The 15,868-nt window shown below is 34.8% G+C and overlaps 1 protein-coding gene across 4 annotated transcripts; it reads left to right on the forward strand.

Moving 5' to 3' along the window:
• Positions 1-207: 207 nt before the first annotated feature.
• On the forward strand, positions 208-15,218 carry LOC106101096 (protein kinase C). 4 transcript variants are annotated; one of them, XM_013280209.1, is made up of 20 exons: positions 208-569; positions 738-870; positions 945-1,059; positions 2,081-2,141; positions 2,838-3,012; positions 3,292-3,323; positions 3,459-3,529; positions 3,894-4,044; positions 5,342-5,478; positions 5,680-5,770; positions 6,511-6,573; positions 7,154-7,261; positions 7,607-7,737; positions 8,392-8,624; positions 9,004-9,152; positions 9,530-9,582; positions 10,816-11,002; positions 11,530-11,669; positions 12,002-12,097; positions 12,651-15,218. In XM_013280209.1, exons 1-20 carry the CDS (start codon positions 473-475, stop codon positions 12,723-12,725), a joined length of 2,298 nt encoding a protein of 765 aa, XP_013135663.1. In that variant the 5' UTR covers positions 208-472; the 3' UTR covers positions 12,726-15,218. The 4 variants fall into 4 exon arrangements, with proteins under 4 accessions (XP_013135663.1, XP_013135662.1, XP_013135664.1 ...); XM_013280208.1 differs by having other exon boundaries at positions 210-569; positions 11,999-12,097; XM_013280210.1 differs by lacking the exon at positions 7,154-7,261 and having other exon boundaries at positions 211-569; positions 11,999-12,097.
• The last annotated feature ends 650 nt before the right edge of the window (positions 15,219-15,868 follow it).

Raw genomic sequence — 15,868 nt, forward strand, 5'->3', positions numbered from 1 at the left:
ACGACAAAAGAAAGTGAATGGTTTTATTTATTTTTACAAAATATTAAAAAGAAATAAAACTTCAACTTGTTGTTTGTCCTTATGGGCAAAAACTTCCAAAATAAAATGTATATTTTGACTCCATTATTAATGTTTAGACTAATAGTGAACATAAAGAGAAAATTTTTTATATTAACTGCAGCTTAAAAGTATTTAACTAATAAAACAAATCAGAACGTAATATAAAGAGTAAAAAAAAAACAAAAGCAGCATTTTTTTTCCCGAATCGAATGGAATGGGAATCTTGTGGGAATCCATTAAAAACCATAGAGAAGATATCCATCCATCCATGGCCGATCTCATCAGTGTCAACTTTATTTCTATTTCAATTTCAATTATGAAGCACCTTCAATGATTTTAAGTGGGTTTATAGTGTGGAAGTGATCGTGTGGCGGCGCGGTCTTGGTGATACGGCTCTTTGGTCGGTAGCACCATGTTCAGCGGAACGGTGCGTGTAAAGGTGTGCGAGGCGACGGGCCTCCGACCGACCGACTTTCAGAAACGGCACAACATGACCTTCGGGAAACCTGGTTAGTTCATGCATAAATATAATATAAAAAGCTGGAATACCAAATAATGACTACAATAAAAACAATTTTGCTCCGCTAATGTGACAAATTTTTTGCGCATGAATAAGGCGTAACATGTTTACCAAAATGGGTGTTGGTGTTATTTGTAAATACACGATATCTTCGCAGACGATCAGCCGATAGACCCGTACGTCTCGATCGACGCCGACGAGCACCATCTAGATCGTTCAAGCACGAAACCCAAAACTTTTGACCCAGTTTGGAATGAAACATTTATACATGAAGTGCACAATGTAACTAGGTATGCTTAGTTATATATTGTAATACGAACATGCGAAATTACTTAATATGTTTCACATTGTTTATTGTTTTTAGTTTGGGTATCACAGTGTTCCATGATGCTGCAATACCTCCAGATGATTTTGTTGCAAACTGTACAATTCCTTTTGAAGATCTGATGCACAGAGATAAAGAGGCTACGGATTTTTGGGCAAGTTTTTTTCACATAGAATTTACTTAACATTTTCATGAAGCGAATTTATTGCACTATCTACTTCTTAATCTGACTGTAAACTATAGAATTTTTTTTATTTATATAATATCAGCTTGTATGTTATGTATTATGATAATTCAAGATAAGATAAATTTAATACTACTGATATTTTAAAATATAGGTTTGTAAGTCATAATAAATATGTGTTTACATATGAACAGAAACTCTTAAAATTGCTTGTTAATTATCCAAAAAACATTTTTTTTGTTACTGTTTACAATATCAATAATCTTGATTTTTTACTCCCAATATTTGTATTTATACTAAATGTAATTTAATAGTATATAGATTTTTTTTTATATAGTGTCTTTAATAAGACTCCCATATGGTCAAATACTAAAAAAAAACTTAAATTTTGCTTTGTAAGCACCGCTTAACATCTGTCATATCAAATTGTAATGGAGCTGCAGTTTAAGTGTGGCCTTATTATTTCAGACACTTTACATATAATAAACTTATGGGGAAGGAGTTGGCTCCTCAGATGGCAACTTATAGCATTTGCCAAGGCTTTCATGAAACATATATAAATGAGACAAAGCATTTGTTATATATAGATGTAATAAAAATGTCCGACAAATAATAACATGTTAAATTCAGGTCATTACATGAAACATTTTAAAGATATGTGGTTTTATGCATATCTTTGTCATTACATGTTGGCAAATTTGTATCAACTGACATCCTGTTTGTTGAACTATGACTCACTTTCAGGATATTTTAAATATATGTTACATTTTTCCTTTTATAATTACAGATTGATTCATATGGTTAATTTTGTTATATTTTAAATTAGTGGCATTATCAGTTCCAAATAAAAGGATAAGTGTCTTATATAGTCAGTTGTGGTTACAAAAAGCTTGTTGCGGAAACTGTAGCCCCTACTAATAGCACAATAATAATTCTATTTATATATCCAAACATAATGTACTTAAATGTTTATTGAGTTTACATTTTATAGGTGGACCTAGAGCCACAGGGGAAATTGCATCTGAAAATTGATCTGAAATGGAATTCTCAAGGTCAGTTTAAATACTTTGTTTATAGTTTTTTTTTTGTTTCATTTGGTCTATTTATATGGGCTATTTTTTAGTGTTTGTCACCTTTTTTCATACAGATTTTGTTTTTTTATCTGTGTCAAATTTCAATAAGATTAGAACTGTTGTAGAATTACCAAATAAACCTTAACTACTTCCGGGATCAAAAGTAGTCTGTGTTTTTTCAGACTATTCCACATCTACGCCAAATTTCATTGATATCTGTTCAACAGTTTAGACCACAAACTAAGAAATATCCATTTTTTTAATACAAAAAGGTGGCAAACAAGCAAGCGGCCACCTAAATCCGTCGAATTGGCTAAGCGACTGCTGCCAATAGATATCCGCAAATGCAAATGCGTTGCCTACTCTAAATCGACGGAGAAGGAGACGCATATAAAGAGGATGTTTTCCCTTCCTATATGTCACCTCCACTGACAAATCCACTTTCCAATCCAATCCTTTCCTTAATAGAAAAAGGTGGGACGGGAAAGGGATCCGTCCATCTCTTCTAAACTTTCGCATTTATAATATTACTGAAAAGTAAGATGATTGCAGACAGTTATGTAAATAATGTTTCTCGTTTCTAATGACTTCAACTATAGTAGTAATTATTCGCTATGATTTTATAAGCTACATTAGTTTGCGATGAAGTATGAATAGGTTTGTGTGTATTTGTAGCCGGGGGCGGGTCGGAGGGTCGTTCGGCGCGGGGGCGCGAGTTCAAGGAGGGTGCGGGGTTCGCGCGGCGTCGTGGCGCGCTGCGTCGCCGCGTGCATCAAGTCAATGGACACAAATTTATGGCGACTTTTCTACGACAGCCGACGTTTTGTAGCCATTGTCGGGAGTTTATATGGTAAGTGATTAAGGATTTTTTTTTTACTTTATCTACTTAATGGAGCCTTTAGTATTAATCTTTGATTCTTTAGTTTTGTTTCTTATTTACTATTTTTAATTATTACTAAAAGGAATGTTAATCTTAGGATTATTCAATGTCTCAAAAAATTGTATGCAAAAAGATTGTGGTATTTTGGAAAAGTAAATATATTTTAATAGTTATTCTTGTACATTACTTTTGAATTTTCTTGAATAAGTATGTTATTTGTGTAAAGTTTTAATAATGTTTGTTTTCTAGGGGTCTCGGCAAGCAAGGCTATCAATGTCAAGGTGAGAAACTTAATTTTCTTTATTTTAGTTTCTTACAATAAACAGATTATGGTGTAGTAACCGATTTGAGTTTTCTGAATTATCCAACTTAAAATAGTGCTATAAATGGTGGACTTATTTGACATTTTGTTACAGTTTGTACTTGTGTGGTTCATAAGAGATGTCACTCATCGGTAGTCACCAAGTGTCCTGGCATGAAAGAGGAGGTGAGTTATCAAAACTTTAATATTTTATTTTACAGTATACATATGGTTACAATATACTAAGTAATAATGTGACTTTTTATATTGGTTAGATAATAAAATATATAAAACTTATATAGATATGACAGATATAATACATAGGATTGTGTGACAATTTTTTTACTTTAATAAGAGTGTTAGTGGGCTGTTATAATGTATTCTGACTTTTGACTGTGTCAGATATCCTTAGTCCATTAGAATACTAGCTCTCGCCTGCGACTCCTTTCGTTTAGATTGTGACGGTAAGGTTTTTGGGACACTTGATATTGACATTGGATTTAAACTATTATGACTTATTTTATTTTGTATGTATTTTTCCATCCACCAGCAACAAAGCGGAGTGACAGTGTCCAGTGGTCAGCGCTTCAATGTGAATGTACCACATCGGTTTGTAGTCCACTCATACAAGCGCTTCACATTCTGTGACCACTGCGGCTCTTTGCTGTACGGACTTATAAAGCAGGGATTGCAATGTGAAGGTATCTATACTTCTATACTATTATAATAAAGCATAAACACACACTTCTTTGTTGCCTAAGATGCCAGCAATTGCAGCATATTTTTAAATAATCCTTTTATTAATGAAAAGCCCTACACTTGCACCACGCTTTAGGATATATATTTTCACGCCATTAAACTTAGGGGGTAAATATTTTGGATAAAAACTCTAATGTGGGAAAGAGACCATAAGTTGCTGCCAACATCAAGGAAGAAAAATTGCGATACTAAGGTAATTGGTATTTTGACATTTGCAATTGAGAATTTGACAGATGTGGACAATAACAATAATGAAGCCGCACGGGAACAGCTAGTAATTTATAAAGCCTAAATATAATATTTCTGCATATAACAGCCATTTTCCTGTCAAAGTCTTGCTAAAATCGGTTTATCCATTCAGAAAACTCTGAAATGCTTTCAGATATACAAGAATTAGGAAACTGAAGTTTTGTGGGATAAATTGTTGAAGAGAAATCTTAAAAAACAAAAATCTAGACAATTTTATGAGTATTCTCCACTATTTGAAAGTTATTATACACAAATTAAACAAAACATATGTTTGAATGCTTTTAAAATCTAATAAAAGACGATTGTTTTAAAACATTACTTAATACATCTATTATTTACTGCTCTTTGGTTTTGGTTACCTGAGTTTATACTTTTGCTTTAATAATTATTTCTTTGAATTAATATAATTAGTTTTGATTATTCTAACTAATTATCTATGAAATATCTATACAATTTATACAGTAGCATTTGCTCGACTTCGTCTGTGCTGAATTGAAATAAAAAACTTTTTCTAGTAAATATTAGGTTATATTCCGTGAAGATTTCATTCTTTTGTTACATAAGTAATCTTTCATCATCATGCACTTGCCCTTATCCCTTATGGAGGGTCGGCACAGTATGTGCTGCTCTTCCATACATCTCTATCAGCCGTCATATCTGAATCCACTCCTTTCTTAAGCATATCTTCTTTCATACAATCCATCCATACTTTCTTCGGTCTTCCTCTTCCTTTGTAGCCATCCACAATCAATCTCAACACTTTCTGGTTTATGTCCCCATCATTTCGTCGCATAACATGTCCATACCACGCTAACCTTTTGCTCGTCAATTTCTCCACCACTGGCGCTACTTTCAAATTTCCTCTAATGTACATAAGTAATCTTTCATCTTAACTCAATTTATTCCAAAATTTTTACTAAAATTAATTGTAATGGCAATATCTACATTAAATTTATTCCTATATGTATTAAAATGAGATATATATTTCAGTATGCTCTATGAACGTACACAAGCGGTGCCAGAAGAATGTTGCCAACAACTGCGGCATCAACACCAAGCAGATGGCGGAGATCCTCAACGAGATGGGCATCTCCCCTGATAAGAATCCTCGCCCCAGACCATCAAAGGTAAGACACATAAAGCCATCCTATACAAGCTGTTGCCCCGACAACACTCGAAAGTGATATTTAAAAAAATATTGAAGAAAGCCCATAATTTTTTTTTTTGTTTATTGCAATATCTTTAATTATTTTTTTTGTGTTTTAGTGGGAATTGTTTTAATTTATACTTACAGTTTGCTAGTACTAGTTATTTGTTTTTTTTTTCAGTATTTGAACACAGCTTTGCTCGAGGGTCCACCAGATTTGGGTTCTTCTGGTGACTCTGATGGCAAAGATAATGAGAAGCATGACGATAAAGGTATAATAAAGGGAAATTATTATTTTTTGCATGTTTCATTATTAAATTATATATTCAAATTGCTTTCATGTACTATTTATTGTTTTAGTACGACAAATTTATTTATTTATTTATTTATTTTTATTAGTTGTAAATGATTCCCACAATCAAGTCACAGTAACGTTTTACCGAAACATAAGTAGCCAGATTAGGAATGTAAAACCCTTGTTAAATCTCGGAAAAATTTCTTTGTCTACATAAGAAATTGATACAATAATAAAGCGGATTGAAACACCCTTGGCTTTTTATATTCTTGGTTAGGATATATAAATAGTCTAACGGCAGAATATTGAAACGACAAATATGTAAATGCTAAGCGCCATTAGCCTAATGGTTTGGGGTAGGGACTATTGATCTTGTGGTCGAGGGTTCGAATCTCGCTATTCGAGTATTGTCGTGACCATATCCTAGCACAAGTCTAGAGCTTAGTTGGAATGGTTAAAGGAAATATTAGTAAATTAACAAATATCTACTAATATATAAAAAAAATGATAAGACCACATTTAAAATTCAAATTTCATTAAAAATTTGGTAGCGAAGCGAAGTGTTTATGATTCGTTTCAGTGCTTAGCCGTTACGGAGATGGCATTATATTTTAGAACAATCGAGATATTTTTGATGTGACTAATCGACGGTTTTTTTTTATTTTTTTTTACCAATGGATGCTTTTTTGTTTATTTGATTTGCATGTATTACCTTAGGTCACCCGGTGGCATGGGGCCCGAACTGGGCCGAGCTACAGGATATATTCGCCTCTTACCAAGGTTTCATTTTGTTTGCATATGTTTATATATTGCTTTGTCCTGTTTTTGTTCGCTTTGGGTTGACCGTTTTTGTAAAGTAACTTACGGCTGGGACAACGTGCGTAAAATTAAAAAAAAAAACCAAAAGTACTATGTTCGTCCAGACTTTTCTCAACATGTTTGCCAAATTTCATTGAGATCGCATATATGATATTAGTAAGAAAACGATAATTATGAACTAAATCTTTTTCTTTTATGAATTTTTTATCTCGGGTCTTCCATTTAGTCTACATTTATCCTATTATAAAGAGAAAATATTTATTTTTTTAAAATGTAACATATAAACTCAAAAACTACTTAACTGATGTCCAAAATTCTTTTGCCATGAGAAAAATATATTGTTAGTGAGTGTTATAGGATTTAATTTCTAGTTTTTTTTTTAATACCGCGCGTAGAAGATAGGAATTTAACATCTACGGTGCTATTAAATGTATGGAAATTGCTATTATTTAGTGTTATATGTATTCTATCTATTCCTTTGATGGTCAACCTTTTTGAATATGTTTGTGTGTTTGTTTATTTGTATGTTTGTGGCGTACAGGCACGGATAACACACCGAATGTTTTGGATAACTGTCTTATACAAGAAAATGATACGTCTTGGCGCTCGCATTGGGACGATCTTGAAGAAATATTCACCTTTTATGAAGGTTCCACATATGTTAACTATGGTGGTGGGGCTTTTTGTTAAGTTATATGGAATTTTGTCCATGTTATTTGTAATTTTATATAGGTTTGACGTATTTATATGATAAGGAAAGAAGTAGAGTTAAATGTTTATTCAAGTATTATTTTTTTTAATATAAGGTGATTTGTTTGAAATAGATAATAGGTAGCATTCGTATTAAAAACATAATTAATAGCCAATTTTGTAAAACCGCTAGTAATTGGAATACTAACAGATAAATGCATATTTAACAATTTTTATCCGACTCGAAGGACCAAGTTCCATATCAAAGTAATGGTGATGTAAGACGTGTGGTGATGAACTGTAGGTGGTGATGGTGATGGTGCGGAGGGCAGCATGCACGGCAAGGTTTCTCTCGAAGACTTTCACTTCATTAAGGTGCTGGGCAAGGGATCCTTTGGCAAGGTTATGCTCGCGGAGAAGAAGGGCACGGATGAAGTAAGTCATTTTGTTCTATTTCCTAACTTTTTTAATAGTATAAGAGAATAAATAAGCAAGAGGACACTGGAATTCGACAAAATAGCGAAGCATAGGCATCTATTTACAAGTGCATTATAACTATATCACGAATGGCATGTACAGAAAAAAATATTTCCCCAATCTGTGGCATCGCCTGCCAAATTCACTTCCCTATCTCATTGTTTCCTTGTACGAAATGGGTGAAAAAGGTAAGAATAAAATAAGGTTTCCTCATAAACTATACTTCTATACTATTATAATAAAGCGTAAACACACTCTTTGTTGCCTAAGATGTCAGCAATTACAGCATATTTTTGAGCAATTCTTTCTTTAATGAAAAGCCCTACACTTACGTCACGCTTTAGGCTATATATTTTCACGACATTAAACTTAGGGGGTAAATATTTTAGATAAAAACCCTAATGTGGGAGAGAGACCATAAGTTGCGGCCAACATCAAGAAAGCAAGATTGCTAATGTCATTTTGACATTTGCTATTAATAATTTGACAAATGTAAACAATGACATAAAGTTTTCATAACTTCATGCGGATGAAGCCGCAAGGGAACAGCTAGTGTACTAATAAACTAAGAATAATAATATCTAGAAAAACTGAGGTTTCTGCTTTTGTTAGGTGTACGCAGTGAAAGTGTTAAAGAAGGACGCGATAATCCAAGACGACGACGTGGAGTGCACGCTGACGGAGCGGCGCGTGCTGGCGCTGGCGGCGCGCCATCCCTTCCTCACGGCGCTGCACTGCGCCTTCCAGACACGGGAGCGCCTCTTCTTCGTCATGGAGTACGTGGATGGAGGGGATCTCATGTTCCAGATACAGCGAGCTAGGAAGTTCGATGAGCCTAGAGCTAGGTCAGTTTTCAACTGAGATCTCGGAATTCTGAAGCACTTTTAGTTGGCCCCTAAATAAAACCCCGACATAATTCTGTTCCCCAGAAGGTACGGTGTCTTTCGATGTTTACCCATGCGGTATGAAATTGAACGCTTAGTTTTTGTGACTACATGTATGGATGGATGGATATGTATGTATGTATGTATGAAGTCTGAGTTTATGAAGTTAGGTTTCTTTTTACATTAATATTTTCTAGCTTGATTCTAATTCTTAAGTCTTTAGTTAGTTTTTTTTTTCAATTTGTCAGTACTTTCGTCGCCCTTTGCTAATATTGTTAAATACGATTGCTGAATGTTTGATCTTTTTGAACTGGACAATATTTTTTTACTTGAATTTCAGATTCTACGCGGCGGAGGTGACGTTGGCGCTGCAGTTCCTGCACTCGCATGGTGTCATCTACCGCGACCTGAAGCTGGACAACATCCTGCTGGACAGCGAGGGTCACTGCAAGCTGGCTGACTTCGGCATGTGCAAGGAAGGGATTATAGGTATATTCTTTTGCAGCAAAAACTTAAAAATATATATAGAGGAGGCATAGTTAACTTTTTAATAAATTGCCGATTTATAACAGCCTTTTTGTAATTTTGAAAAATATTTTGTTATTTTGTTATTACACAAGGACACGAGGTAGCGTAATAATCTTGACAACTGATATAGTACCTTTCAGGCAAAGTACCGGTGAAAATAATTGTTGGTGCCTCGTCTGTGTTTTTAAATGTCTTTGTTTTCCACATGCAAAGGGATGGTTTCTATTTTGCCTATAATTGGGCAAAATGAAAATTACGCTCTGTTTGGTCCTCTCGTAAATGATAAATCGTAATTATGATTACATACATTATTTATTTATTGTTTTTTTTTTTTTCAGATGGTGCAACTACAACTACATTCTGTGGAACTCCAGATTATATCGCACCAGAGGTAAATTCATAACTTGACTTTTATGTACAATGTAGGTATTTTTTTTTTATAATATAAGGTGGCAAACGAGCAAGCAGCCATCTGAATCCACCGAAATGGAGAGCGACCGCTGCCCATAGACATCCGCGATTGCAGATGCGTTGCCTACCCTTAATTGACAGAGGAGACGCACATTAAGAGGACATTTACCCTTCCTATGCGTCTCCTCCATAGTCAAAACCACTTTTCCTTCCCATCCTTCTCTTAAGAAAAGGGTAGAAAGGGAAAGGGACTAAAATTAGGCCTCCGACACCACACTCATCAGACGAAACGCGGAATTGCTTCCACTTCACGCCTGTTTTCTGTGTTCGTGGTATTGCACCGGATGAGCCGACCTATTCGTGCGAAGATGTTAAAGCGGGCTCTACCACTGTTAAATTCCATAGTATCCAATGAATTATCAAAAATGCTTCGATGGATGGACTTTTCTTCTTATCTCCAATCGCTTAACTAATGTAAATAAAATACACAGAACATAGTCAAAAACATCACAAAGGCTTTTACGTTTTTTTTTAATTAATTCCGCTAGGATGGAGGCTGGTTAGTAAAAAAATAGTGTAAGGCTAGTTGTATAATCTTACTAATATTATATTTCCGAAAGTTTGTATGGATGAATGTTTGAATTTGTAGTCTAAACTGCTGTACAAATCTGAATATTTGGCATACAATTTGGCTAATTGTTTTTGTTTTTAGTTTTTTTGGATGGATGATACTATTATTCTCCGATGTATTAAAGGACATAGGAAGTACACATAGACTTAGGCAGTTGCCTAAGTGCACTAGGGCTTTGTTTGAAGTTGTATAATAAACTAGCTGTTCCCGTGCGACTTCATCCGCATTAAATTACCAAAATTTTATTTTATTGTTTACATTTGTCAAATTATCAATTACAAATGTCAAAATGACATGACATGATGTCAACCTTGCTTTCTTGATGTTGGCCGCAACTTATTTTTATGGTCTCTTGCCCATATTAGGGTTTTGATCCAAAATATTTCCTCCCTGAGTTTAATGGCGTTAGAATACTTAGCCTAAAGCGTGACGCAAGTTTAGGACTTTTTACTAAAAGGAGAATTATTAAAAAGTATGCTATAATTGCTGACATCTTAGACAACAAAAAAGTGTGTTTACGCTTTATTATAATAGTATAGATATAGTTTTATTAATAAAAAAATAATATCGTATGATTTGCAGATTCTTCAAGAGCTGGAGTACGGTCCGTCAGTAGACTGGTGGGCGCTGGGCGTGCTGCTTTACGAGATGTTAGCTGGACAGCCTCCCTTTGAAGCGGATAATGAGGACGACCTCTTCGAAAGCATCCTTCATGATGATGTCCTCTACCCTGTCTGGCTTTCCAAAGACGCTGTCTCTATACTTAAAGGTATCTTTTCCTGTCTTAAATAATTGTATAGGGAATAAAAACTATATCTGCCATTTGTTAGTTTGTCGATGACTTGAAATAACCTTTTAATTTAAGAATAATAAAACTCAGATTAACAGTACACAATCATAAATACATAAAAACTATGTATTTATGATTGTGTACTGATTTTAAATTACCAGATTTTTGTGCTGATTAAAAAATGACCGTGTAAAGTAGTAAGAAATACTAAGCCCACAATTAGTTTATCTGTACTAATGTTATAAAAAGAAAGAATTGTATTTTTGTATTGAAATAACTCAAAAACTAACTCGCGGATTTCCAAAATTCCACCATTAAAAAGCTACGCCATCATTGAGTAACATAGGCTGTATTTTTATTACTTTTAAATTTCACGCGGCCGAAGTCGCGATCAACAGCTAGTTATTAAAAAATTGGTCGTAATGTTGTTAATTTGATATAACAATATTCCACTCATAGATGATTGGCGATGTTTATTTCAGCTTATTTACTTATTTCCTATACAGGTTTCATGACGAAGAGCCCCGTGCGTCGTCTCGGCGTGGCTGGCGGCGCGGCGGGTATCCGCGCACACGCCTTCTTCCGCGATATGGACTGGGATGCACTCGCACAACGACGTCTGCGCCCCCCATTCAGACCTAAAGTCGTACGTATAATACCCATTAGCTAATATATTTTTTTTATGATATAAGCTGGCAAACTAGCAAGCGGCCTCCTGAATCCACCGAAATGGAAAGCGACCGCTACCCATAAACATCCGCAATTGCAGATGCGTTGCCTACCCTTAATTGACGGAGGAGGAGACGCACATAAAGAGGACATTTCCATTTCCTATGCGTCTCCTCCACCGTTAAATCCACTTTTCATTCACATACTTTCTTCTTGAGAAAAGGATGGAAACTTTGACTTAAAGTGATATGCGATAAAATCAGGAAACAGTTAATTTTATACGACAAAACTCATACTCGATTTCAGAAGAGCAAGCGCGAGGCGGCCAACTTCGACGCGGAGTTTACCAAGGAGGACCCCGTGCTGACGCCGGTGCCGGCCGACGTGGTCCGTGCTATCAACCAGGTGTGTACACCAGACTGACATTAATTCCCAGTCTAGACTGACATTAGGTCCCAGTCTAGACCTACATTAGAATCCCAGTCTAGACCGACATTAGATCCCGGTCTAGACCGACGATATCATATACAAAAATAGTATGGACGAGCCGTTCCCGTGTGTCTTCATCCACATGAAATTATGAAAACTTTATTTTATTGTTTACATTTTGGTAATATTCAATTGCAAATGTTAAAATTCAAATGTACAAATGAAAATAACGGCCTTTGGCATCAGTGCTTGATGTTGTGCAACTTGATGTTGTTAGCTTGTAGTTTTTGTTCCTTTGTAGCATGACGGTTTTTTTCAAATTATTCACTCCCTATGTTTAATAGCGTCAAAATATATAGCCTAAAGCTTGTTTAAAGGGATTTTAGTTAAGAAAGAATTATTTAACAATATACTGTGATTGTTGACATCCTACATAACTAAACAATGTGTGTTTACACTTTATTATATTAGTATAGATAACTTAGTGCAAATTGTACTTTCAATTTATAAATGTATTTTCACTTTGCAGGAGGAGTTCAGAGGATTCTCGTTCATCAACAAGGACTACAACCCACAGCCCGCCGATAAAACGCCGGTCGCCTGAACGTGTCGGGCGCGGCGCGCCGGCGGTGACGTCAACGGCGTCAACAGTGACGTCATCAGCGTCAACAGTGACGCCGCCGGCAGTGATCGCTCGAACGGGGGCGGAGTTCCTCCCAGTGACGTCATCGGAAGTGACCGCCCTCGTGACGTCATCGCGTGCGCCGTCAGTGCCATAGTTCGCGGTCCCGTTGTCGTTCCGACGACTGAGGTTTATTTTATTTTATATATTGATTTTAAGTGCAATGCCAACAACTGTCTAGTCATGACGAGATAACCGTACGAACGGTTTTTTTTTTATTCGCGACGCGTCGTCGATCGAAGTATTATTTTTTTGTCTGTTTATTTTTTAATTAATGATCTTGTATCTTTCTCTAGTGTTTAGATTAGGGTAGGTTCGAACGTCATTAGTTTCACTGCTTCGGATTAGGGCTAGACCGAAGTATGGTTTAAAAAAAACCTGAACCGTTTCGACCGCCATTTAGATGTAGGCCGTGCAGTCTGGTTATATCTTAGCTATTCATGAAAGTCTTCACATGTTTGCTGAAAACGCGACCTACCTCAAGCGAAATTTAATTCAAATGCGCTTTACGCGTGAACTTGCTTTTTGACATCTGTCAAAGTGACATCAGTGTTGTCATTTTTTTTTTAAATTACTGGAATGGTAAAGGCATTTTTATGGACCAACCAAATAGAATCCGGAACAATGATTAAACGTAACGCCCTCGGTTATATTTAAATAATTGTTACATAAATGCAGAATAATGCATATTTAAATCGCAGATCAGGTTTGTTGTAGGATACTGTGCCTTGATTTTATAAAAATCTTTATGAAATAGGTGAATTGTTAAAATATGACCTTGTTATTTAGTTATGCCTTAATCATTATTTTAGACAAGAAATAAATATCAAAGGATACCCATAACATTGTTATTGTTAAGAGAAAAGAGAATTCTCTTTTTAAGTCTTCGTTGAAAGATGTCAAAAAGTGACAGTTCAGGCACACAGCGGCACTACCTCGTTACAGATTATAAATTGGCCAAAATAACTAACGAAATGATATGATATCTTATGAGATTCTGTCCAGGAGAAATACTAGCCAGCAAATTGTACCAGACTTGTGATAGACGCTTTTATACATTTACAATATGAGTCAACACAAATATTAAGGAAAATATATTATATGTTGAAGGAATAAGAATGAATTTAGTATAAACGCAAGAGTATATGTATGTTTGGGGGCTAAAGAGTTCACTATCACGCGGATTTAAATAAGAAAAACGAAAAAAAAAATAATAAAAAAAAGATCAAGCTTGTTGATAATATTTTCCCTCGAGATTTCCTTATTAATATTTAAATTTGAAAAGGTTAGAGCAATTATTGTTGTAAATATTAAAAGGATGACAGATCCGTGGCGTGGTGTTGCCAGTTTAGGGTGTGTGGTTTATTTTTTTCGTATGGCAACCTTATAAGCTGGCAACACAGCTCTCAAAGGGTGGGCGGAATAAGTAAACCCCATTCGTTAGTAGTGTTATTGTAATTCGTGTGCGTGCCATCGCGAGTGTCACAAAGAGGGGAGAGAAAAGGGGGTTCGCTGAGCATTCTTTACAATATGGTTTCAGGTTACTTCATTAGTTTGTTAGTATATAGGAATAGGATATACGATATCGTAGCCGTGAGAGTTGTAGGTGTTAGGTATTGAATCGTGCCCCGAAAAAATAGTACAATTGAGACCAATATTAATTTTCGCCTTACGATTTTAATCGATATGTAAAAGATCTGTTAATAGTATATAATAGTATCAGGTATAGTTCGGTATTGTTGCTTCCGATCGGCCAGATAGGGTACAAATAGTGCAAATTCTTGAGGAATCTTTTGATAGATCTGTTTTTTGTCTCCGGTTTTGTTGATTTCTCAATAACATCTCGCTAGTGTCAAAATTTATTCTAGCTATAATTGTTATATTGTCCGTGTTGAGTTTATATGAAAATTTTACAAGCAAAGTTGTTCTGTATGTCCCAATACAATATTAAGGTACCATAGACTATATTTGTTTAAACGGTGTTGTAAATCGTATTCCTATTTAATGCTTTTTGTCATTAATTTATTGATGGCAAGGTGCTTTAATATTTTATAGGAACGGTGTTACAAGTTACGTATGGGCGGAGGTTGCCAGTACTAAAAAATCTGTAATAAAATATGAAAGTGAATGTTTTATACAGGCTTTTTGTTAGTGGAAACTCTCCATAAGGGTGTTTATCTCACCAATTAGTTGGTTCCTAGTTATATGTTTATACCCGCTTCTAGTCTTGCGTTGTACGATAAAGTATTTATTATTGCTAAGCATTTCGTGTCTTAATACTCACTGTTAAGTTTCGTTTCACGCTTGCGTTCATTTGATGAATCTGTTTAATCTGTGTCGTTTTGACAGCTGTCAACTTTTGCGCGACGGAAGTATCGTTGGTCGTAAATCTTGACAGCTGTCAGATAACAAAATTGTCGTCAATAACATCACGTTTAATAGTTTTAACGCTTAATATGATTTTTATTGTTTTATTTTGCGCTTTTTGATAGTACTTTGAGTACAAATAATGTTGTGAAATAATTTTAATTTATTATATAATCACAATCAAAATTGTTTGCTGTTAAATGTTTTAGCATTTTTATATGTTTATTTGCTTTTAATGTTTTTATTGTTAAAGTATATTTATTTAGATATGTTTTGTATATAATAGTAAACACGCACACAAAAGTATTTTTTGTCTCGCTCTGTCGATCACAATCCTTTTGTCCGTCTGTTTTAGTTTGTACTAGTACTAATAACCAAAGTTTTAGATTAACTTTTATGTTTTAAGAATAATTTTTATAGCGTTTTTAGATGAATTGGCCGATTTTAATGTTGTGTGTTTCTATGGCCGAATGTTTTGTTGTCCGCCTTGTAATATGGGAGTTTTCGGATATGCCTAGATTTTTTGGCAAAACTAAATTTGTCTAGATGTTGCTATGTTAAGGGTTGGTATGGAGGGTGGATCAAGCACAAAATGTAATGCTTTATGTAGTTGTTCGTGTATATTTAAATAAATATATAAAAGTATGAATATGTCGTCTATGGTAGAAAAATCTTTAATATTGCTGTTATATTTTGTT

This window comes from Papilio polytes, unplaced genomic scaffold (genome assembly GCF_000836215.1).
Source record: "Papilio polytes unplaced genomic scaffold, Ppol_1.0 DF824024.1, whole genome shotgun sequence".
In the NCBI taxonomy this organism is placed as follows: Eukaryota; Metazoa; Arthropoda; class Insecta; order Lepidoptera; family Papilionidae; genus Papilio; species Papilio polytes.

What these genes read in the sequence shown, in the direction of transcription:
- LOC106101096 (XM_013280208.1), top strand. Translation starts at nt 473, where the DNA reads ATGTTCAGCGGAACGGTGCGTGTAAAGGTGTGCGAGGCGACGGGCCTC. An exon ending in TCTGAAATGGAATTCTCAAG is followed by an intron (nt 2,142 to 2,837) that starts GTCAGTTTAAAT and finishes GTGTATTTGTAG; the next exon opens with CCGGGGGCGGGTCGGAGGGT. An exon ending in CCCCATTCAGACCTAAAGTC is followed by an intron (nt 11,670 to 11,998) that starts GTACGTATAATA and finishes ACTCGATTTCAG; the next exon opens with AAGAGCAAGCGCGAGGCGGC.